The 25884-nt window shown below is 35.7% G+C and overlaps 1 protein-coding gene across 1 annotated transcript in view; it reads left to right on the top strand.

The window, feature by feature from the left end:
• Nucleotides 1-25884, top strand: part of SCN9A (sodium voltage-gated channel alpha subunit 9) — a 121693-nt gene that overhangs the window by 64278 nt on the left and 31531 nt on the right. Inside the window, exons 12-17 of the mRNA XM_072961101.1 lie at nt 78-416; nt 3451-3580; nt 4787-5025; nt 7040-7213; nt 7978-8334; nt 10929-11402. Of these exons, the coding sequence (XP_072817202.1) occupies nt 78-416; nt 3451-3580; nt 4787-5025; nt 7040-7213; nt 7978-8334; nt 10929-11402 (1713 nt within the window). The remainder of the gene's footprint in view (nt 1-77; nt 417-3450; nt 3581-4786; nt 5026-7039; nt 7214-7977; nt 8335-10928; nt 11403-25884) is intronic.

The raw sequence follows: 25884 nt of genomic DNA, 5'->3' as shown, positions 1-25884 counted from the left end.
AGTGGTGGCTGTGTGAAATGCACACCTGTTTTCAGGTGCTTTAGCAGAGATATGCCGTGTTTTGTTTTTTCCTGCAGTCACCGCTCAGCATCCGCGGCTCCTTGTTTTCCGCGAGGCGCAGCAGCAGAACAAGCCTTTTTAGTTTCAAAGGTCGAGGAAAAGATATTGGATCTGAGACTGAATTTGCCGACGATGAGCACAGCATTTTCGGAGACAGTGAGAGCAGGAGGGGCTCTCTGTTCGTGCCCCACAGACCGCGGGAGCGGCGCAGCAGCAGCATCAGTCAGGCCAGTAGGTCCCCCCCGGTGCTGCCGGTGAACGGGAAGATGCACAGCGCCGTCGACTGCAACGGCGTGGTCTCCTTGGTTGACGGACCTGCAGCCCTCATGCTCCCTAATGGACAGCTTCTGCCAGAGGTGATAATAGATAAGGCAACTTCTGATGACAGCGTAAGGACGTTTTAAATAGCTCAGGCATGGCTCCGCCCTTACTCTTGCATCAGTCGGTCTCTGCGGGAGGGGCCTTCTCCCTGGTCCTGTGAATGGCTCTGCATTTTGCAGTACTTTTCATTTTAGAACTACTTATGATACTTAAAAATACTAGAAAACAAACAAACACACAAACAAACCAAAAAAAAACTAATTATTTTTTATGTGAGAAACACACCTTTAACCGATTAATACTCATAGTATGTGCTGTAGGTGTTGCATTCAAAGATATTTAAAACCCCATTTTTGAGAAAAGATACTTGTCTATTGATATTATACCTCAAGATTATAAATCATCCCTTAGAAAACAGTTTATAAAAGATGTGTATATTGGGGGGAGGGTATAGCTCAGTGGTGGAGCACATGCCGAGCATGCACAAGGTCCTGGGTTCATTCCCCACTACCTCCACCAAAATAAATAAGCAAACCTACCTACCTCCCCCCAAAACAAACAAACAAACAAAAACTCAAAAAATAAAAATTGAAAAAAAAGATGTATATATGAGCACAGAAAAGCATGGATACATGCTGATCTTATTAGTTGATCATTCAGTCCGATGTCTGTAAGGGAATTTGGATTATTTGTCACCTCCTGCTATTTTTTTCAAGTCACTACTTAATATATACCTCATGGCAAGGGATCTTGTTTGAGTTAATAATAATAGCAAACATGTTAGTATTTACAGCAGGGCAGTTAGGTGATACATTATTATCCCTGTTTTACAAATCAGAAAACGGAGGCACAGGGAAATGAAGCCATTGGTGTAACGGCCACTCAGCTAATAAATGGTAGTCCTAAAGTTCAAACAGAGACCCTCTATTTCAGAGCTTGTACCTTTAACCATCACACTTTCTGTCCAGTGTGTGGTAGACTTCTTAACTTGGAAATAATTTAGAATAAGTGTGTTTTTTCCCACACATAAATGAAACCTATTTTCATTAAAAAAATCAAAACTCTTTTGTCTGGAATCAATGAATAAAAATATAATAATATCCAAAACACATACAGTAATGCAAACATTCACATAAAGACAAAAACAAAACACTTCCAAAACTACAATTTCAAGAGTTTAGGAGTCCTTGAGTGGTTAGAGAAGAGGGTCTGGTTAGGCTGGAAAGTGAGCTCTTTCTGGTTTCTGGAGTTTCTAGGTTACGTCTTAAGGCCACTCTCTGTATTACATGCATTACTCAGTATCAGCAAGGCTCAGCCTAACCTAACAAGCTCTGAACTCATGCTACTCATTCATATATTCACACTTGCAGACCACATAGTAGTTCAAGTGAGAATAAAGTTTCATCAAAGCCATGGCCACAGACATGTTTCCTTTGGAATAAATGCATGTGCTTTTAGGTAACGTGTAACCTCTATGCTTGCATGACGTCAGTTCAGCCCTCTGTCAAATGAGCTTCCTTATCAAATGAGCATGTTAATTTTCCATGGAATCAGAACTTTGTTGTGTTTTGCTTTTCAACAATTTATATTATCTGTAAAAAACTGTATAATGCATATCAGATTTGGAGATTATTTCCTATTTTTAAATGAAATACTATTTAATATTTTATTTTTATTTAAAAAATAAGATTGAGGATAATAACTTTAAAAAAGCCTTATTTTTACCACAGAAAAATCAGTATCACTTAAACTACAGAACTGGAGAAATGAGTAAATACTTCAAGATTCAGTAGAAATGCAAAACATAATAGTGTGGAATAATGTACAGTTTAGATGAAAAATCTGCATGACAAATAATATAACTCTGACACCTGAGATATGTCTGCATGGAGAAGAATTTATTTAATCAACATAGTTGATTGTTTGACTTGTGGGAAAAGAAATCTCTGTTTTGGGAAAGTCAGTGAATTAGAGAGTGTGTCAGAGAAAGCAAGGTTATAGAGAGATCTCTGTAAAAGCCACAGACAGATATGTGTGTGTGTGTGTCTCTGCACATGTACATACACACATATGTATGTACACACATGAGCACATTTACATCCATTTGTCTTTTAATCATATGACTATATGATTATATTTAAACAACTTTGCAACTCTTGATCTGTGTATCTATATATATGTTTATAAAATGGTGTGTGTTTGTGTATACATACCTATGTACATACTATACACAAGTAGATAGATGATAAATGTAGAGTTGTATGGCTGTATGTATGTATATATGTGTGTGATCACACATGTGTGTGTATTATTGGCCTGCCCAGAACTGGCATAGTATTTTAACTTTGAATTAGTTGCCAAGATATAGAAATGAGACATCTTCACCTAAAAATGGGTGTGCCTGGTAAGACTGAGCTCGTGTTCCTGCATGGCAGCAATCCTTTAGAGCTGGAGAGTGGTCACCTCTGTTAGATGGAGCTTACATTCTCCATTTTGTGACAGTTCCCCTGTATTAATGGTCCTTTTCAAACTGAGTCCTCATGTACTCAGAGCAGTTGATGAGATATTCCTTGGCAGTAAAAAGCAATCATTCTGGCCTTCTTATGGGCTTTTACCTCCACAAAGAGTAATTACAGAAATTTATCAGAAAATGTAAAGGTTCTAACCCTCTGCACATACCATTACAACACTTGCTTAACTGTTCTCACATAGGACTCTCAGATGGTAAAACTGTCCAGAAAGATAGAGAGATAATGACAGTGATAATAACAATGAAAGCAGCTGATTTTATTTTTTATTTCCTAAGTATTGATTCATTTAATCCTCATAGCAAGACTGTGAGGCAAGTACTGTGACTGTCCCCATTTTACCAATGATGGAGTGGAGACAGAGGTTAAGTAACTCTCCTACCATATGCAGCCAGTCAGTAGCAGAGCCATGATTCAAACCAACAGTCTACTCTTTGCTTTTAATTACACATTCCAACTACATCAGCAAGATTTTATTTTATGCCTGCAATTTGTTAGAATTCCATTCTTAGAACTATAATTAATTATCTTTTTTTTTCAGGGTGCAACTAATCAAATACACAAGAAAAGACGTCCCAGTTCTTATCTTCTTTCTGAAGATATGTTGAATGATCCCAATCTCAGAAAAAGGGCAATGAGCAGGGCCAGCATATTAACAAACACTGTGGAAGGTATGGAGTGATATTCTCATTACCATGTAGATTTTTAACAAAAGTCAGGTAAGTCCTGGTCAGCCTTAAATAGATACAGCAAGTTCTTAGGAAGATCTCAAAGAATATAAAATGACTATAAGCAATGGTAAGGATAACCAATGGATGCTGGGGGAATTGTCTTTATCTGCTTAAAAAGTGGATAAAGTTATTTTTGATTAAAGACAGGCTTTGGGCGATATGACCTTTCAAAGATAAACAGCTTTATGGTACTAAATGAAAAAAGTGAGGTTAATCCTGGGCTATGTGGTTCTCTCACTATATATTCTTAGAAATTTCACCTGGTCTCTCCAAATTGATCATCTTTCTAGTATGCAAGAAAATAATACAAACCTGCAGATGTCTATAAATTGCTCCCTTTTAGTACAATCTATGAAATTGTAAAATGTGACTTGATATCTGTAAAGATAATGATGCAAAGGCATTTTTAGAGAATATGTTGTCAATAGTAGTGGTCAGATCCCAAGATACATTGAGAGTCAAAGGGTGGCAATCTAAAGAATGTGTTGGCTCCCACCCTCTCTCCCCACAACTTGTCCCAGGTCCCACCTTGTCCATGGGCTACCACCTCATCCCCCTACACACCCACAATGGGCCCAGACAAAATTTTTACCCACCTCCTAAATTTATGATGAGAAGTAAATATGCTAATGGTACGTAATACCTACTGCATGAGTCACTCCATAAATTATTTCTAGGTTCTTCATTTGGGGATTGTTTTCACCTATGAACTAGCAAAAGCTTTTTGGTGGATGGAGTGGAAATGTGTTATTATTGTAATGGGATTAAAGACACAGAGGAAAGTATGTATGTTGGTATATGTACATTTATCTTAAAAAAATATGTATCTCCATTAAGAAAACATCAGTTCTCTTGTTTACCGTCAGGTGTGAAATGCGTGTTTCTCTCAGAGATACTCATATCTGCTTTCATTCATTAATTTCATTGCCTTCTCCTTATGCTTGATCCAATAAATGGACATGAGATGTAAGATTTTTATGTTACACGTGATGCTTTCATAGAAACGGTAACTGTTAAATTTGCAAAGTCTAAACCAGGAGACTTGTTTCAATGTTAGTGTACTACTGATCTGTATCTGGTTAGGAATAAAATATGCAATAGACAAATGATTGACTTCATGTTGTCTATGTTGTTTTTTCCTCCCAGAACTTGAAGAGTCCAGACAGAAATGTCCACCTTGGTGGTACAGATTTGCACACACATTCTTGATCTGGAATTGCTCTCCATATTGGATAAAATTCAAAAAAGTTATCTACTTTATTGTAATGGATCCTTTTGTAGATCTTGCTATTACCATTTGCATTGTTTTAAACACCTTGTTCATGGCTATGGAACATCACCCAATGACTGATGAATTCAAAAACGTGCTCACTGTGGGAAATTTAGTAAGTCTCTTAACGTGTTTTATGTATCCAGAGCTTCTCTCTTCGGTTATCATGGCTGTCATTTCTTTTTTTTTTTAAAGTCAGATGGATATATAGCTAGGTAATTATGCATATCCAGAATTTACAGTATGAATCATTTTGTGCAGAGTCAAGTTCCTGGTAATAGATAGTATTTTAAAATTATTTTGCAGTAGTATTGAGGTCTATAAATAACAATACTGTTTCCATAATGGGTCACCATCTTGGGAGCTGATAGTGTGTTTTCCTGCCAGCATGTCTCTTACCAGCGACACTTTTTTGTTAGAGGAGATACTAGGGATTGAACCCAAGACCTTGTGCATGCTAAGCATGTGCTCTACCATAGAGCAAAGTCCTGAGGTTGAATCCTGGTTTTGCCTCTTACTGATTATATGACCTTGAAAGAATGTTTTAATGTCGATAGTCTTTAATTTTCTCATTTATATAATACTAACACTTTATAAAATGATACTTATTATTTATAATATAATGATAATAATATTTATTTATCATATTATTGAGAGGAATAAACACGTTCTACTTATTAGCTTAGCATATAGTAAGTACTCAACAAATTAAACCTATTGTCATCACCATCATCATCAATCATTATCATCATGCTTTCAGTGAATCAGCAGAAACAACCCTTAAGAACAAGAATATTGAGAAACCAAAATGATTAAACTAGACATAGAAAATATAGGGGCAGATAGAAGGGATCTGTAGGCTTCATGAAGGTAAAGGATTCTGTTAGGAAAGTTAACGCCAGAGTGATCTCTTAAACATGCAGTGTCAGACTCTAGCTTAAATTAATGCCTATGGCAAACAGAGAGTGCTAGTTGCCGACAATCTGCATAAAGCAGGCAGAAGTTCTATTTCATCGCAGAAAGTTCCCAGCTTATGACTCTGCATAGGTCATGAATAACTCTGGATGTCTTTGTGAATGCCTGTATAAAGTAATTTTAATTTTTGCCGTGGCCCCAAACCAGTTGATCTTTGAAGTCAAAGAGTGTTTCTAAGTCGATCTTCTCTCCCAAATTTCTTATGAATATTCCCAGTCAGGATGTTTGAAACTCATGCGCTCTGAGTCAGCATTTTTCTTTCTTTCTATTCCTCATTGGAAAAAGGCAGGACTTTCTAGTTTCTTATTGTTGGTGGATTTCCAGATCATGAAAATCAGTACCTTCTCACTGAGTTGACTGCATCACCATGAATCCAATAAAGATTCACCATGTTTCTTATCTATCACTACAATCCCAAGTCTGGGTGTTCCCCGCTAGTGTTCTTAATGCTGCATTATTTAAAAAATGACTCACACAGTTATAGAGCTAAACATTTCCTCCTGAACCTTCTTTGGTCAGTTTCTTTGAATCAAATTGTACCCAAATGATTCATAAGTCTTTCACTGTCGCCTTTTTAAGTGAGTCCTCTGAAGGCATGTCATAAATTAATGATGTTTTGTGATGCACTTCTGTGTCAAAGCTTTGGAAGTCTTACTTTAGCTGCCACTGTGTCAATTAAATACCTTTTCGTCTTCCACTGATAAATTGTGAGTCAACATGTTCCTTTACTCTAAAAGTAGTCAACCCGGGGGGGGGGGGGAGACTGGCTCAAAATTTCAGTATCAATCTGTTTCCTTTTTATTTTCTTCCAAAATAACTTGTTGACCCGCAGAAATATTTTGCAAAGAGTAACTATATTAATTTTCAAAGGTTTTATTTATCTGGAATTGTAATATACTCTTCTGAAGTGCTATCTAAAGGTGATGAGAGCTGACAAGAGAGTTAGAGCTTGTTAACCCTTAAGTGCTGGTGTTAGAGCTATAGGAATGATGACACTTAGTTTATAGGATTAAATTAGATAGTAATATACATTTATAAAGTATCTAGCACACTGTCTGAAATACAGTAAATGCTAAACAGATAGTCATTATCATCATCAGGCTGATTCCATACCCTCTAATAATACTAGAAAAACATTGTTATTTCTTACGTAGGTCTTTACTGGCATCTTTGCAGCTGAAATGGTTTTAAAACTGATTGCCATGGATCCATATGAGTATTTCCAAGTAGGATGGAATATTTTTGACAGCCTTATTGTGACTTTAAGCTTAGTGGAGCTTTTTCTAGCAGATGTGGAAGGATTGTCAGTTCTACGATCATTCAGACTGGTAAATATAGACCAACCTTACCATTATATTCTATATATAAAGGGGTATTTCTTTGGTTTTGCATTATTATTCTTTAAAACTTTTGGAGGTTTGAATCAAAAGACAAGATTAGGTCTTGATATCTAGTAAAATAAAGTTCATTCAATAACAAAAGCACTTAAAGAGCTCAAAATCACATGAATATTTTAATTTTAGGATCTCGAAGACCTGTTCAGTTGTATATGCTAGTATAATGGTAGGGCAATAATTTATTTCATAATAAGAAGCTTATGGTTTATAGAATTTCAACCATTATAATGTATTCATTACTTTGTGGATTTGATAATAAAAGATCAAATTGTTGTCCCCTCAAAATTGTTGTCTGATACCAAAAAATATTAAAAAGTAAAGACTTTTCAATGCATTTTCCTCTAACATGTTGGGCTTTCTCCCTGTGTCTGCATGAAAAAAATTATCAAAGTATCAGAAAATAGAATTAAAGATAAATTACCAATTCTAAAGGATATAATACCATAATTAGAGGCTTCTATAGCAATGCTGAACTGAAATTACAGTTCCTTCAAAATATGTGTGGTAATTATATAGTGGCAATAATAGAATAACAGGAGTACTGAGAATAGATGAAAATGAAAAATAGAAATAATCAATTTCAGCCAGGTAATCATGACAATATTTTAGAACTAAATTCTGAAACAAAATTTAAGATTGGAAATATTGAGAACTTTTTCATAACAATTAATATCAAGCTTTGTGTTTACTTTTAGCTCCGAGTTTTCAAGTTAGCAAAATCTTGGCCAACACTGAACATGCTGATAAAGATCATTGGTAACTCAGTGGGAGCTCTAGGTAACCTCACCTTGGTGTTGGCCATCATCGTCTTCATCTTTGCTGTGGTTGGCATGCAACTCTTTGGTAAGAGCTACAAAGAGTGTGTCTGCAAGATCAGTGAAGAATGTACACTCCCACGCTGGCACATGAATGACTTCTTCCACTCCTTCCTGATTGTGTTCCGGGTTCTGTGTGGAGAGTGGATAGAGACCATGTGGGACTGCATGGAGGTCGCCGGTCAAGCCATGTGCCTTATTGTTTACATGATGGTCATGGTGATTGGAAACCTAGTGGTATGTAATCAGATGTTCATACATTTAAAATTCTTCATAGAAAATTGTTATATGATTAGTTATTTTTATAATAGAGTCAATTCGATTTAAAACTATTAACTATAATAGAATAGTGGCCATCTTAATTCAGTGACAAACAGAAAAGCAAATATTGTCTTAATTTTCAGATAACCCAGATTTATATTTTCACAATATTTATTTTAATGGAAAATTTTGTACTTTATTCTCTCATTTTGATAATGATGTCATCTGAATTAAATCTGTGGTTTTCATATTTGTTAAACATCGATTCAAATATGAAGTATACTAGTAAATCAGATATAATTAACAGTAACAAAAATGAAGTTATAATGGAACAAGGCAAGTGAGAGGACTATTCCTGCTGCATTACTGTCACATATAAGATTAGCATCTGTAACAAGTGTCACCAAACTACATGGCCCATGGGCCAAATCCAGCATGCCACCTGTTTTTGTAGGGCCCTGCAAAACTGAATTTTGTTCTTACATTTTTAAATAGCTTTAAAAATCTAAAGAAAAATAGTATTTTGGGGCCCATGGAAATTCTATGAAAATTCAAATTTCAGTTTCCATAAGCAGAATTTATTGGAACACAGACTTGCTCAATAATTTACATATTGTCTTTGACTGTTTTACTCTACATGGGCAGGGCTGAGTAGTCTTCATAGACAGTCTGTGTTCTGCAAAGCCTAAATCATTATTATCTGGCCCTTTACAGAAAAAGTTTGCCTAGCACTGCTCTATAACATCTCTTACAAGTGATCTACTTCTCCATTAGTGTTTTCTTGGCTTGTACGCCTTCTCTTGTTTGTTTCCTTCTTTCTTATACCTTCCTGTTGGTAGGAATTTTCAAGCTTACAAGCAGGAGAAATTTGAGATAAGATGCTCTTCAGTGACTCACTTCAGTTTTCAAAGCCACCATGTTGGCTTGGTATAGTCATCCTGGCATCAGACTCCTCATCAACTACCCTAGGCAGTTGTCTTTGGTAACAGCCATAGGGTTAGTACCTTCACCTCCCACTGGCTTGGAAATAAGTTGCTAATTTTTTTCGTCCTTGTAGCCCCTATGCAAACTTGAAATTCGCTGAGGGTAGACTTAAATGTTCTCACCACAAAAAAATAATGGTAATCATGAGACATGATGGAGGTGTTCCCTCATGTTATGGTAGTAATCATTGTGCAATATATAAGCATATCAAATCATGTTGTATACTTTATACTTATACAATATTAAATGACAGTTCTATCTTAATGAAGCGGGGAAAAAATATGTAATTACAAGATTAAAGAAAAAAAGTTTATTAACACTTGCATTGACTAGGGAGACTAACGGTAAAATGAACTCTTGGCTTCTCATCAACAGTCATATTAAAATATACACATAAACAAACATATATTTCATAGTGTAATATTATTTTCATTGACAATAAAGACCAAAATGAAAATAAACAATTCCAGAATTCCTTAATGATTCATGAAATTGTTTTCTGTGATTTTCTTTCCCATCCCCCTCAGATTGTTCTCTTAAATCAGATATATTAACATAGACATTTTTAACCTGTACTTTTCTACTTACATCTCTGAAAAATTGTTTTAGGTCTGACCAGAATTGGGGTTGAATCCCTTTTTTTCAGTTTGGTCTAATTTTGTTTGTTTAAATATGAGATAGATGTTTTTGGCCATGAAGAAACTTACATGAAAAGGTATTTCAATTATTATCTTTTTGTTTGCTATATAAAATGATTTTAAAATATAATTTACACATGTTTAGCCCTCTGTGAGAATTCTTTTTTTTTTAAACAATATTCAGTTCACCTGGACCCTTAGCACCAAGAGGAAGAACAGAAACGGTTTTGCACACAAATAGGGTTTTGCTTCAAGAATAGGAGTTGCCCTGACCTCTTTTATAATCTCTTCTAGAGCCAAAATGATTGGCAATGAAGCCACCCAATCATAGTGCCATTTTCTCATTTCAGTTGAGTTCAATGGGCAGCTCTTTTTCTTCGCTTTGAAAGCCTCATTAAGTTGCAAGTTGGCACAGTTCTTGGACAGAATATTTTATTACAGAGCTCTGCAAGTACTATATGTTCCATTTGTTGCAGTAAGTGACATTTCTCTCCTGGGAAAAGTGAACACAGATCTTGGCTTAAGTTACCTGAAGCACAGTAAGCACCAGTCACAGTTTTCTTGTTCTGCTTTTTTCTCTCAGGTAACAAAATTAAAGGTAAATGTTAGGAGGGCTTTTTAGGCCCATAAAAGGGATTTAGACAAGGGATTTCTGCTGCAGAAATGACCTTAGGAGTGACATCATGATAATGGTGAGGGAACATCCGTTTTGCTCCTCATGCTGGCCCTTTAAGGGTGTGGCTGCCCTCTGCTCCCCAGACTTCACAGAAGCTCAGATACCGAGTCTGATGAGGAGTCTAGCTTCTCCTCTGCCCCCACGACACCTTCTTATCTATGGGCTCTTCATTGTTGGTTTGGGTTTTGGCTGTGCCTCAGAAGACTGCACTTACTTTTTTTTTTATTTCCTGTCTCCCTATTTCTCCACACCCTCTCCCCACCCTGATGTAGGTCCTCAACCTATTTCTTGCTTTATTATTGAGCTCATTTAGTTCAGACAATCTTACAGCAATTGAAGAAGACACCGATGCAAACAACCTCCAGATTGCGGTGGCCAGAATTAAGAAGGGAATAAATTATGTGAAACAAACCTTACGTGAATTTATCTTAAAAGCATTTTCCAAAAAGCCAAAGGTTTCCAAAGAGATAAGACGAGCAGATCTAAACTGTAAGAAGGAGAACTTCATCTCTAATCGCACGCTCGCTGAAATGAGCAAGGATCACCATTTCCACAAAGAGAAAGATAAAACCAGTGGTTTTGGAAACAGTGTGGACAAATACTTGATGGAAGAAAGTGATGGTCAATCATTTATTCATAATCCCAGCCTCACCGTGACAGTGCCAATTGCACCTGGGGAATCTGATTTGGAAATTATGAACACTGAGGAACTTAGCAGTGATTCAGATAGTGAATACAGCAAAGGGGTAAGATTGTTTTATATGCATTGTGTTTCGTGTTATTAATTAGTATGAATTAAAACTTCAGATTCTTGTTGTCATTAATTTTTTTCTAATATTGCATACTAATGGATTGTGTGTGTGTGTGTGCGTGTGTGAATTTATAGAACAGCTTCCTGAAGGTTCATGTGGTAAGGTTTACTTACTGGTTCCTGATAATGGATTTAATCCCATTTAGCTAGATTTGAAGGCACCAGGTATCTTTGTCTTCTTCTTCATACCCTGCTTGTTATCAGTTGTAAAGTCACACACAGTCTCCTTCTTCAGTCTGTTGAATCCACAGCACCTCTTCATCCCCTTTCTCTTTGCATGCTCTACTTCTTGCCTAAACCATTCCACGTGGAGGCCCAACTGGTGTCTCTGTTTCCATTTTCCATTTACTCTAATCCACTTATTTGATTAGTTTTACTCAGGTTCAGTCCTTATGATGTTACTTGTTTGAATCTTTGATCCCCGAAGTCTCCTGAATTGCAGACTGTAGAGAAAGCCTTCCCATCATGGCCCCAACCAGCTGACCAGCTGTGTCACCTGGAGCCCCTACACCTGTACCAGGCCAGTTTTCTTCTGGGCCACAGGCACACCCTGCATGATCTTGCTTGGGGTTTCCTTCTTTAGTCAAAATCCTGTACGTGTCCTTCAAAACATAGTCCTCAGATTTCTCTTCCTCATGTGTAACATTATTAGTTCTTACATTACAGAGTTAGGTGAGGATTAAATGAATTAACACATGTAAAATGCTTAGAACAGTACTCAGAGCACTCAAAAGTAATAACTACTGCATCTTTCCTAATTTTTCTCCAGATATGATCACAGTTTGAACGTCACACAATTTTATGCCTTTTCCTGAATTTGTTATTTAGCCTGGCATTTGAACTTTTTTTGAGAAATTACTGTGTGCATCAAATGGTACTACAAACTCATTAAGAACAAACCTTTTATTAAAACGTTTGTATCCTCCTTCCCCATACCTGGTTGCATATATTCAGAGTTTTATTGAGCTGTATTTTTACTAATATGGAATATAATAATCATAAGTGAGTTTTATGACAAAGCGTTTTTATGGCATCTCTTTACAGTTTTAAGATAATCGCTTTAAAATATTTTTCCTTTCTTTAGGTCACATTTGAAAGTATTTGACAGGCATTTACCAAACATCTTTTATCTGCTTAACCCTGTATTAAGACCTATCCTCTTTATAGTGGATTTATAAATTTATAGTGGATTTTGGAATAAAGATACATGGCTCTGTGTATGTGTGCACACACATGTAGCACCCATGCACTGGCCATGTGACCAGTACTAAGTGCACAGTAAATGCAGTATTTATTTAATGAATGAATAGGTGATTAAATAAATTATGAATATATATTTCTAAGTACACAAAGAAATTATTTCCAAGATGACAAAGTAAGGACTGAAATATTTTATTATTTATTTCTGAAACCTTTACTTGGAAGAAGTAATAGCTCCAAAATTCAAAAGATGTGATTGTTTTGCCCTGGAGGTAGAAAATTAGATTCCACATACCCTGTTCCGGAGCAGTAATCTGGATCTAGTCTCATGTGAAAAGGGAAACTAATTCAACTACCCATTTCTCTGCCTGTGAAAATTAGAGTTGTAAAACCTTGATCACCTGGCAGACTTTCTGAGTAAGTTTGAGATTGTAGGTGTCAAGGCACTTTGGTAGCTGGGCAGAGTTTACCAAACCTCTTACATCTTAATATTTGGGAGGAATCATTTCTCACCTGGTCATTTTTCTTTGCTCAAAGCCTGTAGCTATCCATACATGGATCTCCTTAGTTGCTGTAAAAGTCATATTCTTAGGATGTTGAATTATATATAACATTTTAAAGGGAATCTTACGGATCTGCCCACCTCATTTTCTAACTGAAAAAGCCAGTAAGAAGAAGTGACTTTACCCACAGTTATAAAGCTAGTCAAGGCAGAACCTCTACAAGAGCCTCAGTCTTGTTATTCGTAGGTCTACCTCCCTTCCCCTTTGTCTCTTTTAGTGATAAAACACACATTTCTATTGTGGTTAATACCCAGTTTGTCTCCCCTGGGGTACTGAGCCAGCTTCAGAAGAATTTACATCCCCTGTGGTATCCAGAGAAGGTTTATGATGTTGCAGTATCCGGCTGTCCTTTATAATTAGTAATGTGGTCTATAAGCTATTTGGTTACTGAAATAAGACCATTTTAAACATCCATATGTAAATTTACTCTGCCCCCTACCCCATAAACTCTTCCTAAAAAGCATGAAATTTTGTGCCTTTAAACTGTTACCTGAAGACCATTTGATGGTAACATTCTAATATTCCTAACTGTCACTGGTTTTTTTTTCTGACATTATAGCCATAACTACATAAGGAAAAAAATACCCTTTTTTCTGTGGTTTACATGGTATAGTATTCAGGAACTTGAGGCTAACTCATAGGTTGTAATAAAAAATACATAAGCTAGTCTGTTTACATCATTTAGCACAGTATTTGAGTTGGTAAGCCCTAAAAAAAGTTAGGTATTGTGTTTTTTATTGAATTCATCATCATTATTGTCTTCTAAAAGTTCATATTTAAAATTATGGACTTTGAAATTTTGTCCTTCTTTATAAGACATTTTCCATGATAGATCTCAAAGTGTGTCATCTTGAGTACTTCCAAACCTACTTGACTATGTACTGGGCTTGAGAAGTAATGAAAATTCAAGATCTATAGGAAATTTGTTAGATAATTTAGAGATAGTATTAGGCTGTTGCCAGCTGTGAAACCTTGTGTCTAGCTGGAGTCTTTTTCTCAAGTGGCTTGAGATTTAAATGTTCCTAGTTATGACTTGTTGGTTTTGTTTTTCAATTTGGACCACTAAAAAGTACAGATTTTCTTTATTTATCTAAGGTGTTTCTACTGCCCTTCCATGCTCACCTCCCTGCTCTAATTCCCCTAATCTTTAGCTCCCTCTTGAATTCCCAATTTTTTAACTGCTTGTTGCCTCCTTTGTAACTTTCTTATATTTTCATGCCTGAGATATCTTTGAAATAACTATTAGCATGTTTTTGACGAACCTTGCCCAAAGAGGCCAATCTTGATTACTCAGTAGAAAGTAATGCCTGATTCACATGTAAGTTATTTAAGTTTTAAGCACTACTTTGGACTATAGTAGAGAATGCAGCTCTGGAGATGGAATCCTTGCCTTAGTTCCTAGTTTGATATTTACTAACTCTATGATTTTGAGCAAGTTACAAAAATCTGTTTTTTTATAGTTTACTTATGTGCAAAATAGAATTATGATAAATATTAAATGATTTAGGTAAATAATTAGACAAGTGCCTATTGGAAAGTAAATGCCCCATTAACATTTATCATAGGTATGAAATTGAGTGGTCATGTATACACAGTAAGTAACTATTTGCTACAGGTTAAATTTTAGTGTGTAAAGACTCACTTAGGGAGCTTGTTACAAATGCCTGTTCTGGGCCACACCCTCCAGAATCTCTCTGCCTTAGTTTGGATGCAACCTCAGAATCCCTACCAGCAAGGTTCCAGTGGCCACTATAATGAACTGACTTGGTATAGGAAGTGAACCTAAATCCACCCCTGGCTCATTTTGATCCAGGTTTCTGATAAGTCATGTTCTTTATTCAGGGCCTGGGGATATTTCCACCTTTTGCCCGTTTAAGAATCTGCATTTTGAACAGGCAGAAAGAACATCTTTGACCTTTGACACCTTTGCCATCCAAACAAACAAAAAAAACCCACCCTCTCTTTAGGACCTAGCGTCTTTTGTTCCCATTGTATTTTATAGAGACTTTCTGTCCTCTTTCTAGTGTCAGCTCTCAGATAGGCAGGTTTCTAGATCTGATAGTTAAATACACACTTCAGAATAAAGTCAAAATATTTTGTAATAAAACACTTTACCAGAAAATGACCAAACAGATGAGTTTGATAAGGTGTTGAGTAAAATATCTTAAACAGTTTTGAGGCAATAACGGGCAGTAGAAAATCAGCCTTTCTCTGAAGATAGAGTCTGTCTCGGAATCGAGAATGATACCCTGTCCTCTCCAGGGGATGCATGAGCGTAAGACCCCCGACACTGCTTCTCAGGATGCAGACTCTGAACTGATGGCCCCTCTCAGAATCAGCCTCTTTCTGGGGCGCAGTGCCGCCCTGAAGCACTGGGCCAACATTAACACACTGCAGATCTTCACCATTAGCAATGAAGCGCTTCATTATTATGTGCCTCAAATGAAGCGTGAAATGCATCCATTCATTCAATAAATATTTATTGAGCTCTACTGTGCCTCAGGCACTGTGCTAGCAATTGTTTCCAGAAAAAGAAGTTTTTTCACCCAGCTGCAGTAATTTAGTGCGATTGGCATCTGACTTCACTAAATGCTTAAGAAGTGTAATCCTTTTTTTTTTTAAATCGTGCCAAATTCAAAATTGAAAGCTCTAAAAAACTAAATAAATAACTTTTAAATGGAGAGCTCTCAGAGAGTTAAAGAGACATTCCCTTTGTTTTCAGTTGTTTAAAATCATTTCCTTCTTTGCTGTAAAGATGAAAAAATAGAGACAATGTACAGAATTATAACATTGATTTTGAAAGTTTTTAAATTTCAAGGAAAAACATTAAATTTATCCAGTTTACTTCTCCAGATATTTAAAAACATAACAGCCTCATGTGATTTTGAAGTAGTGTAAATTCTAACAGTTGTCAGAGAAGCTGCTCGCTGTGAAACTAATACCCCAGATCTTCTTTACTGATCTTTTGACAGGTGTATGGATGATCAAACCTGGCTTAAGTGAATTTCCTCATCTTGTGTACTCAGCAGAGTGGAAAACATCCTGGGTAGAATTTTCCTCACAGAAAGGTTCCCCCATTCATTCCTCCTCCAGCCAAATGGGGATACTTAGCTTTACTCAGTAGTTCCTTCGTGTTTTGAAATGTTGTCTCAAAGTTGTGATGAAGCTAGCAGAGGTCCTTGGAGAAAGGAGATCAAGAAACCTTCATTCTTCACATAATCACACTCCCTACCTCCAAGAGAGTATCATTTAAAACATTGCAAACGCAATTATGCAAAATTTATGTTCCTAAAGGAAGCAAAGTCCACACAAAGCCCTCATTCGCTTTGTTTATTATGGGAGAAAAAAATTACAAAGGAATTTTCTGTAAGCTGTAGCTGTTCGTTTTTTTTCAACTCTCATTTCCTAAGTACCTGCTCGTTGGCTGTTGCTGGCTGGACACCGGGAAGTCATCATCAGTGTACTCATTTCTACAGCAGCTGCAGGCTCACGGTTTTCTTGGTCTCTGGCATTGTGTTAAGTGAGTAAGAGTAAAGCAAGTTTCCTGCCTTTGAGGAGGAACACATATAGAAACCAGAAATTATAATTAAACATACAAAAAGAATTAAAACAGATACTTAGACAGTATGTTGAGGCACAATAGGGATAGTGTGACTCATCTTGAAAAGAAATTGGTGATGGCCTTTGAAGTGGATTTTATGGTAAAAAGAGAATCCATGGTGGGGGAAGGGCGGGAAAGGAGGAGGAAGGGTGGGAGGGAGAGGGACAGCTTTCGGGTAGAGGTGAAGCGCCCAGAAAGTGTGGAAGCACAGGTGAGGATGCCTGCTGGGAAGGAGTAGGTTACAGCGGTAGGTTGGAGCCAGATAGCAAATGGCTTCATCTATCACGACAAGAGTTTGAAATGGGTTTCTTTTTATTTAACAGAAAGGAGAAACTTTGTCTTGTTCTGTTATACTTTGTTGTTAGCAAACTTGTCTTTTTAGAGAAAGCTTGGTTGGGTAATAAGGCCCAGCAGGGGAAGAAGGTGAGAGGATGGAAGGCTGTTGCAATCATTCAGAGGGGAGTCGATGAGGCCACAAGCTAAGGGAGTGATGGTGGCATGTGGGATAACGGTAAGACACTTGCAAGTTAAAATAGAAGGGCTCAGGGTCTAGATATGTGAGTTGTGAGCTGTTTCAAAGAATATATTCTTTTCCTGTGACTGCCACAAACTTGGGGCTTTATGCAACAGAACTGTATTCTCTGACAGTTCTAGAGGCTAGAAGTCTGAATGGAGGTGTCGGCAAGGCCATGCGCTCTCTGCAGGCTCCAGGGAGGATCCTCCCTTGCTTTCTTCCAGCATCTGGTGGTCCTTCATCGTTGGCCTTCTGTGTCTAGCAGCTGCATCACTCCAATCTCTGCTTCTTTTGTCACATGGAGTTCTCTCTATTTGTCTGTCTTTTCCTCTTATAAGGACACTAACTCTATTGGATTACAGCCCACCCTAATGACCTCATCTTAACTTGACCACATCTGCAAAGATCCTGTTTCCACCTTAGGTCATATTCAAGGGTGCCAGGGATTAGGACTTCAACATATCTTTTGGAGAGATACAGATTGACTCATAATAAAAAGTTTTGGTGTAGAAAACTAGATAGATATTGATGCTATTAGAAATACACACGGGGAGAAGAAAACTTAGGGGGAAGAGACAGCTTAATTTGGGGACATCTTAATTGTGAGCTACTTGTAGGATGGCTAAGTGATGGTGAACAGTGGGTAGTTGGGAGTTTTAAGAAGATAAATCAGTTGTAGACAGGTTGGAATTTTGTATGTTATATTAACCATGGGATTATTCAGGGAGCCAGTCTGAGGTCAGGTTCCCTGGGGAACCAACTCTGGGTAGTGTTCTAGAAACAATACCTAACATGGTGAGAAGTGAAGGAAGCAAGATGATTGAGCAGAAGGAGAAGCTGGCATGCTCTGCAGCTGCAACAGGGGCCTCAGCTGATCCTACAGGCATCTCTGGCACTGGAATGACCCTTCGGAGTAGTTCCAAATTAAAGCAAGGGCGCAGGATTTTGTGAACTCCACACCAGTCAGTCATTAGATACAGGCTCTCCTATCACTCCTCCAGGATCAGGGTGTCACCTTGGGTAAGGCAGCTCTCTTCTGCACTGTAATGTCCAGGTAGGACCTCAGTTGTGAGTCTTTAGCTGCCAAGACTCTTAGTAGGTGGAGGAATGAGTGGCTTATCTGAAAGGGAGATGCAGGCAGTGCACCCCAGCATCCACTGCACTCCAGGGACCATAGAAAGTAAGAGGACAAGTGATCAACTCAACACTTGAGAAGTGGACATAAAAGAAGAAGGCACCAAAGAGACCAAGGGAAAAATGTATACATTAGCCACTTTCATACACACCATATAATTTTCTTCCTTATAACAACTTGGGAAAGTGGATAGTATTAATCTATATTTACAGGTGACTAAGATGCTAAAAGATTAAGAAATGATGCTAGTTAGTTCCTGATATTTCTGGGAGTCTTTTAAAATTTGAACTCTAAGCTTTAACCACCATAATACATATCACAGAAAGGAAAGAGAGTGAGTAGGAATAGAATTATTTTCTGTTCTATCCCTGCAATGTTGCAATTCAGGATGAGATTTTCTGTTATAATAGTATTGTCCATTTGCTGATTCATGTTCAGCTTCTAATCCTCCTTAATGCTAATTTATTAGGCTATAGTCTACCTCAGTAGTATAACAGAGAGCAGAACAAAGCACATTCGCACATTCCAGAATAATAAAGCAGTCCACTGAGGATGCACTGAGCAAGGGATTATATGAGGGATGATATTAGGTTGAAGGCACATGAAAGTAGGTGGCCCCTAAGCTAGACTATAAAGGATGGAGATCATTTCATTGTGTGAATGTAGTGGAGAAGGAAATCTCAGGCAGAGGAACAAACATTCATATTGTTCATCTGATTCATTTATTAGTTTATTTATCCACCCATTCATCTATTCAGTATTCAGTTTTTGAAAGCCGTCATCTTTGGAGAAATTTAAATGTCCTTACTTGTTATAAAATGCATTCCTTTTATTGATTTGATAAAAAGTTGTTTAAATATTTTCAGTTATCAAGGTTAAATATTTTATATGTTTTTACTATGTGGTGGTTTTAATTACATTGTTATCAGATCTGTCTCTCCTTAGATTTCTTTTATAGTTTTTTTCCACGGACAGGCAGTTGAAGGCAGTTTAGATTTCTTCTCATTATTGCATTTTAGAAAATATAATCATCTTTTCCAGAAATGCATTTGATTTGGCAAGATTTAGGGATTAGTTACAACTATGCCTTTGGGAGAAGCTGACATTCGATCATATCTTTTATGCATAGGTTCTTACAAAACCAAAACAAAGCACCCCTATAGAACTTTACTTAGATCATTTCTTTTTGCATATTGGTTCCAAACTATTTGAAATTTTTTCGTCTTTATTAGATTTTCTCATGTGTCTAAAAGCAATGAAATTTTGGTCTCACATTTTTTAAATCAATGTTTCTTAGTCTTTATATTTTGATAAATTGAAAACATCCCTTTCCTGTAATGCTGTTTAATATGTCAAAATTAAAAGTAAATCAAGAAATGCTAATTTTAGAATATGCTTCAAAAACTACATACTTTTACCCTCCCCTACTTCAGTATTGAGAATAATTTATTTAAAAATGTTTGAGCAGACTGAATGAAAACAATTGCCTTTGCACATTACAGTATTTAAATTCATCTCTTACATAACAGAATTTTATAATTATTTGTCCATTTTTTAAAATCTGTTGAATGATATTTAATCTTATTACTGTGTTTCAAATATATTGCTTTGCATTGAGCTTATAGCATGTGTTGTCAAATATAACTAATTTCTATTTACAGGTATGTGACTTTAAACATTTTAAATTAGTTGATTAAACTGTTCCATCGTGCTGCATTTACAACTTCGGTACCTAACCTTCTTACTTCTCACAGGGGTAAAAACAAACTGGATCCATCAAGGATGCAGCTCTGTGCTTTTAACCAAGCAGAGACATATGTGACCACTTTTACCCAGGTTACCTGAAAAAAAAAAAATCATACATATGTATATGATATTTTTTTCAGTGTCATGCATGCTGTTCAGCTACAAAATCTTTCTGCCTGACCCATTGCCCCATTGCAAGAAAGTAGAAACATACACAGTTGTTCCATAGATGATTTGACATTATAGCATGTCACTGGGGCAATGCCATCATTTTGTGTTATTCTTTTGATGACTTCCTTAATTTCTCTCTCCATGTTATTAGGTGATTTTGAGTGCATGATCTATAGATTTTTATTGGACCGATTATAAAAGTAAGATATAGTATATAACAGAAGCCACGAAGCAGCATTTAATTATAAAACCTCTATCAACTTCCCCTCCTAATTTAAGCTACACAGTGTTGATCCTTGAAATTTGAACTGATTCAGTCCACTTCAATGGGGATTTTTCTCAATAGTAAAAATTACAGGACTATACAATCCATGGTTGGTTGCATCCATGGATGTGGAACAGAGGATACTGAGGAACAGCAGATGTGGAGGGCTGACTATAAGTTATAACTAGATTTTAGATTTCACAGAGGATCATGCTGCCATGATGTTCAAGGGCCAACTGTATATAGATACATGTCATATTAAGTTGTCACATTTATTGTGATAAGAGTAGAGTTTTAATATTCTCACCGTAAAAACAACAATGGTAATTATGTGAGGTGAAGATTGTGGTTAACATTATTGTGGTAAACATTTCACAATATATACATGTATCTAATCATCACATTGTAGTTCTCAGACTTACGTAACATTCTATATCAATTATATCTCAGTAAAGCTGGGAAAAAATAAAAATTGTCATATTCAATTTCAGTAAATTAAAACTCAAATAATTTTTGTGAGAGAAATATTTCAGGCATAAACATAAAAATCTCATAACAAGAAAGGACCATTTTAGTGCTAGTTTTGAATTCACAGATAAGGAAATTGAGACTTACAATTTCTGAGTACACATCTAGAAAGTTGGGGACAAAGCCAAAGTACCCAGCTTCTAGGCCAAATTTTGAGGGTATTTTGAAATGATTTTAAGTATGATAACTAGAGCTTTATTTCTTTAATTAATTCAGTAATTAACCTTTGATTTTTATTTAATCATATATAAAATGCATCAATTAAGAATTTACTAGACCCTGCCACTGAATGAATGTATTATAAGTGCCTGAAATGATTCATTTGATTCCAGAAGCAATATTACATACTGATGAGAATAAGTTTATGATTATGTAAGTTGGCCCTCTGTATCCATGGGTTCCAACACATGTGCAGATTCAATCCACCAGAGATAAAAAATGGGGAAAAAATTTTATAGAAAGTTCCAAAAAGCAAAACATGAATTTGCTGCACACCAGCAACTGTTTATGTAGCATTTACACTGTATTTGATATTATAAGTAATCTAGAGATGATTTAAAATAAATGGAAAGATGGGAGGGTGTGCATAAATTATATGCAAATCCTATACCTTTTATATAAGGAACTCTGTCAAGCATTTGCAGATGCTGGTATCTGCTGGGCCCTGGTACCAACCCCCCAGGATACCGAGGGAGGATTGCATGCATCTCATGAGGAGGTAGACATACAGAAGATAAGAGGTTTAAATGGAACATATTATGACGTGAACACTAAATATGTCAATAAAACATGAAACACTTTACATAAAATTAGAAACAGATTAATATGGGTTGCCATTTCTAGTATCTCTAACAAGTATAAAAGAAAATACACTACTCAGATATAATATCTTGTTGTAGTTTTAGTATAGCTTGTTGAGTGACTGATCTCTAATAGTTCCTTGGAAGGAAAAAAAAATCCATGATAAGAATCTTGCCTTTTTTAATATAATACTGTTCATATTTTGAATTTCTCTGTCATTATTGGGAAGTTTGTATTACTGTTTTCCATTTCCAATGATGAAATCCAAACTTTATCCTGAAATTGATACACTCTAGGAATAATAATGCTAAGAGTTTCAAATTTAAAAAAAAAAATTTTTCTAGTTTACCTGAAGTTATCTTAAAGGTGCTGCTAGTTAAAAGACTTTTTCTATTTCAAATTGATGGTGACTTAGAGGCAATATTCTCTTAGAAAACAATTTTATTACAGAATGTAACAAATTTCCTTCCCCTATATATGTATAGGTAAAACACAATTTTTGAGAAAACTGTTTCCAGAAATATATGTTTGTGCACATTTAATTCCTAAGTTATTACTATTTTTGTTTTTTTACCAAACTACTGTTAGAAAACATGAGATGCATATTAAGGAATGGTCATTCTCCTGATAAACAAAAACTGGATATCAGTTGAAAAGAATGATTTGAAATACGATATTTTTCTTTGGCACAAGCTGTCTACTAAAAGATTAGGAAAAATGTATTTTACCTGTACCAAATTTTATTTTACATTGTGTTTGCAATATTAGAAATCCAGGTATTTATTAATCAAGATGTACAGGTAGTTTTGTTTTTGTGTGTCATTTCTTTCTTACTATAAATAATATTTAATGGTCTTGAGTCTTAGAGTATATGCTTTTACCCCACATTTTGCTGTCATGTTTCCCTGTATTCCAATCCTTATTTACCCACTTGTTGCAATTTTCTAGCAGGCTTCAGTGGTAGAACTGTTTGTTTGTTCCTAAAAATTTTTTAAGATATTCTTTCTGATTTGACCCACTGTATTCCAGCTATTTGAATAACTATTCTCTGCAAATGGCGGTTCTTTGTTAGTGCACAAAGTCTTTAAATACGACGGTTGCTTTACATTGCTGTTGGCATGGTTGCGCTTTAGTGGTGAATGCCACTTGCCTCTCCATTACAAAGAAGTTGATGTAGGATCTGGCTGAGAAATTTATAACCAGTCCAACCTTCTTATGTGGGCAAGCTTTGTTGTATTTTTTTTAATGCAAATCTTATCTTTTAGTCATGTAAATTTTTGTGTTATTGGATAGAAAGTGCCATAGGTAGTAGTAGATTCTGTGAAAACTAAGAACTTTCAGTGAAATTATTTGCTTTATTTTGAATTTCCCCTGTGGTGGCTGAGATTTGACCTCATTATTTCTCCAACATCTAATTCTATAAGCCATTTGACTGTTAAGTGGATTTCCTGCTGAATGAGCAGCTGTTCCCAAAAAGCCTACACAATTTCTCCTGTAGCAGTAAACAAAACTCTAAAAAAGGAAAAACTCTGTTTTCTTGCCCTTTATTTGAAAAAATGCTGGAGCTTTAGTTGCCTATAATTATGTGAAAAAGGAGTTTATTGTAACTAGTAAGTAAACTATTTCTGCTAACTTAAATGGAAATAAAATGGAAATCTAGCTAACAGAGAGGAAAAACTTAAATTCTCCACTGACGATTAATTCAGGGCATTACTTTTCAAAAAGAATCTTGAAAGAGAGCAGAATTGCAGGGAGACCAGAAAAGGACTAGAGGGACTTTGAGGGGCTCAGAAGCTAAATCATGTAAAGAAACTAAATATTATTAATCTCAAGATAAAAAGCACAAATAGTAATATCATAGGTAATTTCCAATTTTAAAAAGCAGAAGAAGGTAGTGTTTGCAGTTCTCCAGAAGGCAAAAAAAAGGGTTCTAACAATTGCAAGGGAGAAGAAAGCATGTTTTGGTTTCAAATTTCATTTTATCCCATCATAGAATGGCAAACTTGGAAAACACTGGACTCTTATTAAACACACAAAGCATGGTAGCTGTCTGTGGAATTCCTCTGTAAAGGTCCTTTGATCCTTTTTTCTAAACTTTACCATTCTACTCCTCATTGTAGATTCAGAACCCTCATTATAGAGATCAATTGTAAAATTAGTCAATAAAATTAAAATATGGATGACATTGATTTGAATCAAACTTTAAATAAAAGTCTTTCTTGCTTATTGACATACAATGGAGCTTAACTTACCACTCATGACTTCCATAATTATTCTGTCCATGTATGCCCATCCCTTCCTTTTGGTTTGTTTCTCTCAACCTTCTTGCTATCCTGTGTTTCTTTATTTTGGTGCTCAGGTGAAATAACTATTCTAGACTCTGATACTCAAAGAGTATCTTTCTTTTGTTGTGTGAAGCAAACAGCCTTATAGTACATACTTTAAATGTGACATCTTTGGGATGTTTTCAACACCAACCGTCCTCCTTGAATAAGGCTTTTGTTGAGTTCTGTGTTTTCTACAGTGCTATATGTTGACAGTTTCTCTCTTTTTTTCTTTTTTTTGTTTTGAGTGCCAGATTATCAAGTTATTAGACAATCCTACTTCATACCACTTGAAATAAGAAATGACCAACTAGCATTAACCACCATCCATACTAGAATGAAATAGGCTTCGAAATGCAAATGTCTACTTTGGAAATTTCAGTAATAAACTTGTAAGTGACCAGCCTAGGGCAGTTTCTCCTATGACATCTATATTTAACAGAGTCTCTACTTATATGCAGTGTTGTAGAAAACGCACCTTCAGGGCAACCAGAGGAGATCCATGAAGAATAATTAAGCTTTTAATTTGATCATATTTTTAATAGTGAAATAGCTGCATAAGTTTATAATCCAGATTAAGATGTTTCATAACTATTTCAGTGTTTTATGGATGCACATTGAAGAATATAGGAAGATACGTCAAAATAATACATATATATAGTATAATAACTACCGAAAAGAAATAGAATCAGGGAGAAACTGAAGGGGACTTTTATTTTTCATCATATACTGTTGTATATTTGAAATTTTTGAATCAAGTATATAGATTTTATTTAAAGGAAAGAAAAAGAAAATTTAGGAAGTACCTGTTGTCAATACCATGTTACTTAATGAAAAGGCAGGACATACTTCCTATTGCTAATACTAGTGAGTCTCCCTCTATGGTCCTATGTTTATGCTTATTTCTGTTAATATGTAGACTGGCAAAGACATAATAGACAAAAAGTAAATTTCATATTTTACTAAAAATAAAATCAACGTGAAATTAAAAAAGGCCCTATTTATAAAACCAAAAGGGAAATTTTCATTCTGAAGTATTTATTTCACTGCTTTTAGTATAGTGTAACTATTCTTCCATTTCCAAAATTAGAAGAAAGAAAACCAAATAGGAAATGACTGAGTTTATAGACATGAGAATAATCATATGAGTAATTATTTAAAATGACACAAATGATGGATATCTTCTCTGTACACTAAACAAGAATAAAAGAAGATTCAACAGTTAAATCCAGCAATGCCTGCTATGAGATTTAAATGAACTTCCCTTCAGGAGAAAACTGTTGTTATAGATGTTAGTCTTTCTATTTAAAGGCATCCTTTTTGGACCTTGTTAAAGAACCTTCTGCTTTAGTAAGTAGTAAACTTAAAAGGCTTAATAGATTAGAACTAAGCTGTCTATATTGCTAGGACATGCACATAAATATTTAATATTATATGCAGTACTGATACAGCTACTGTGTGAATACTTAATACATTCCCAGGAAAACATCAAATTCCTAAAAACATTCTAAATGTTGAATTTCTAAAAACCACAGTAATATGGGTTGTGATATAAATTATAGTTCATAC

Source organism: Vicugna pacos, chromosome 5, assembly GCF_048564905.1.
Source record: "Vicugna pacos chromosome 5, VicPac4, whole genome shotgun sequence".
In the NCBI taxonomy this organism is placed as follows: Eukaryota; Metazoa; Chordata; class Mammalia; order Artiodactyla; family Camelidae; genus Vicugna; species Vicugna pacos.
This window is presented reverse-complemented; position numbering and strand designations above follow the sequence as displayed.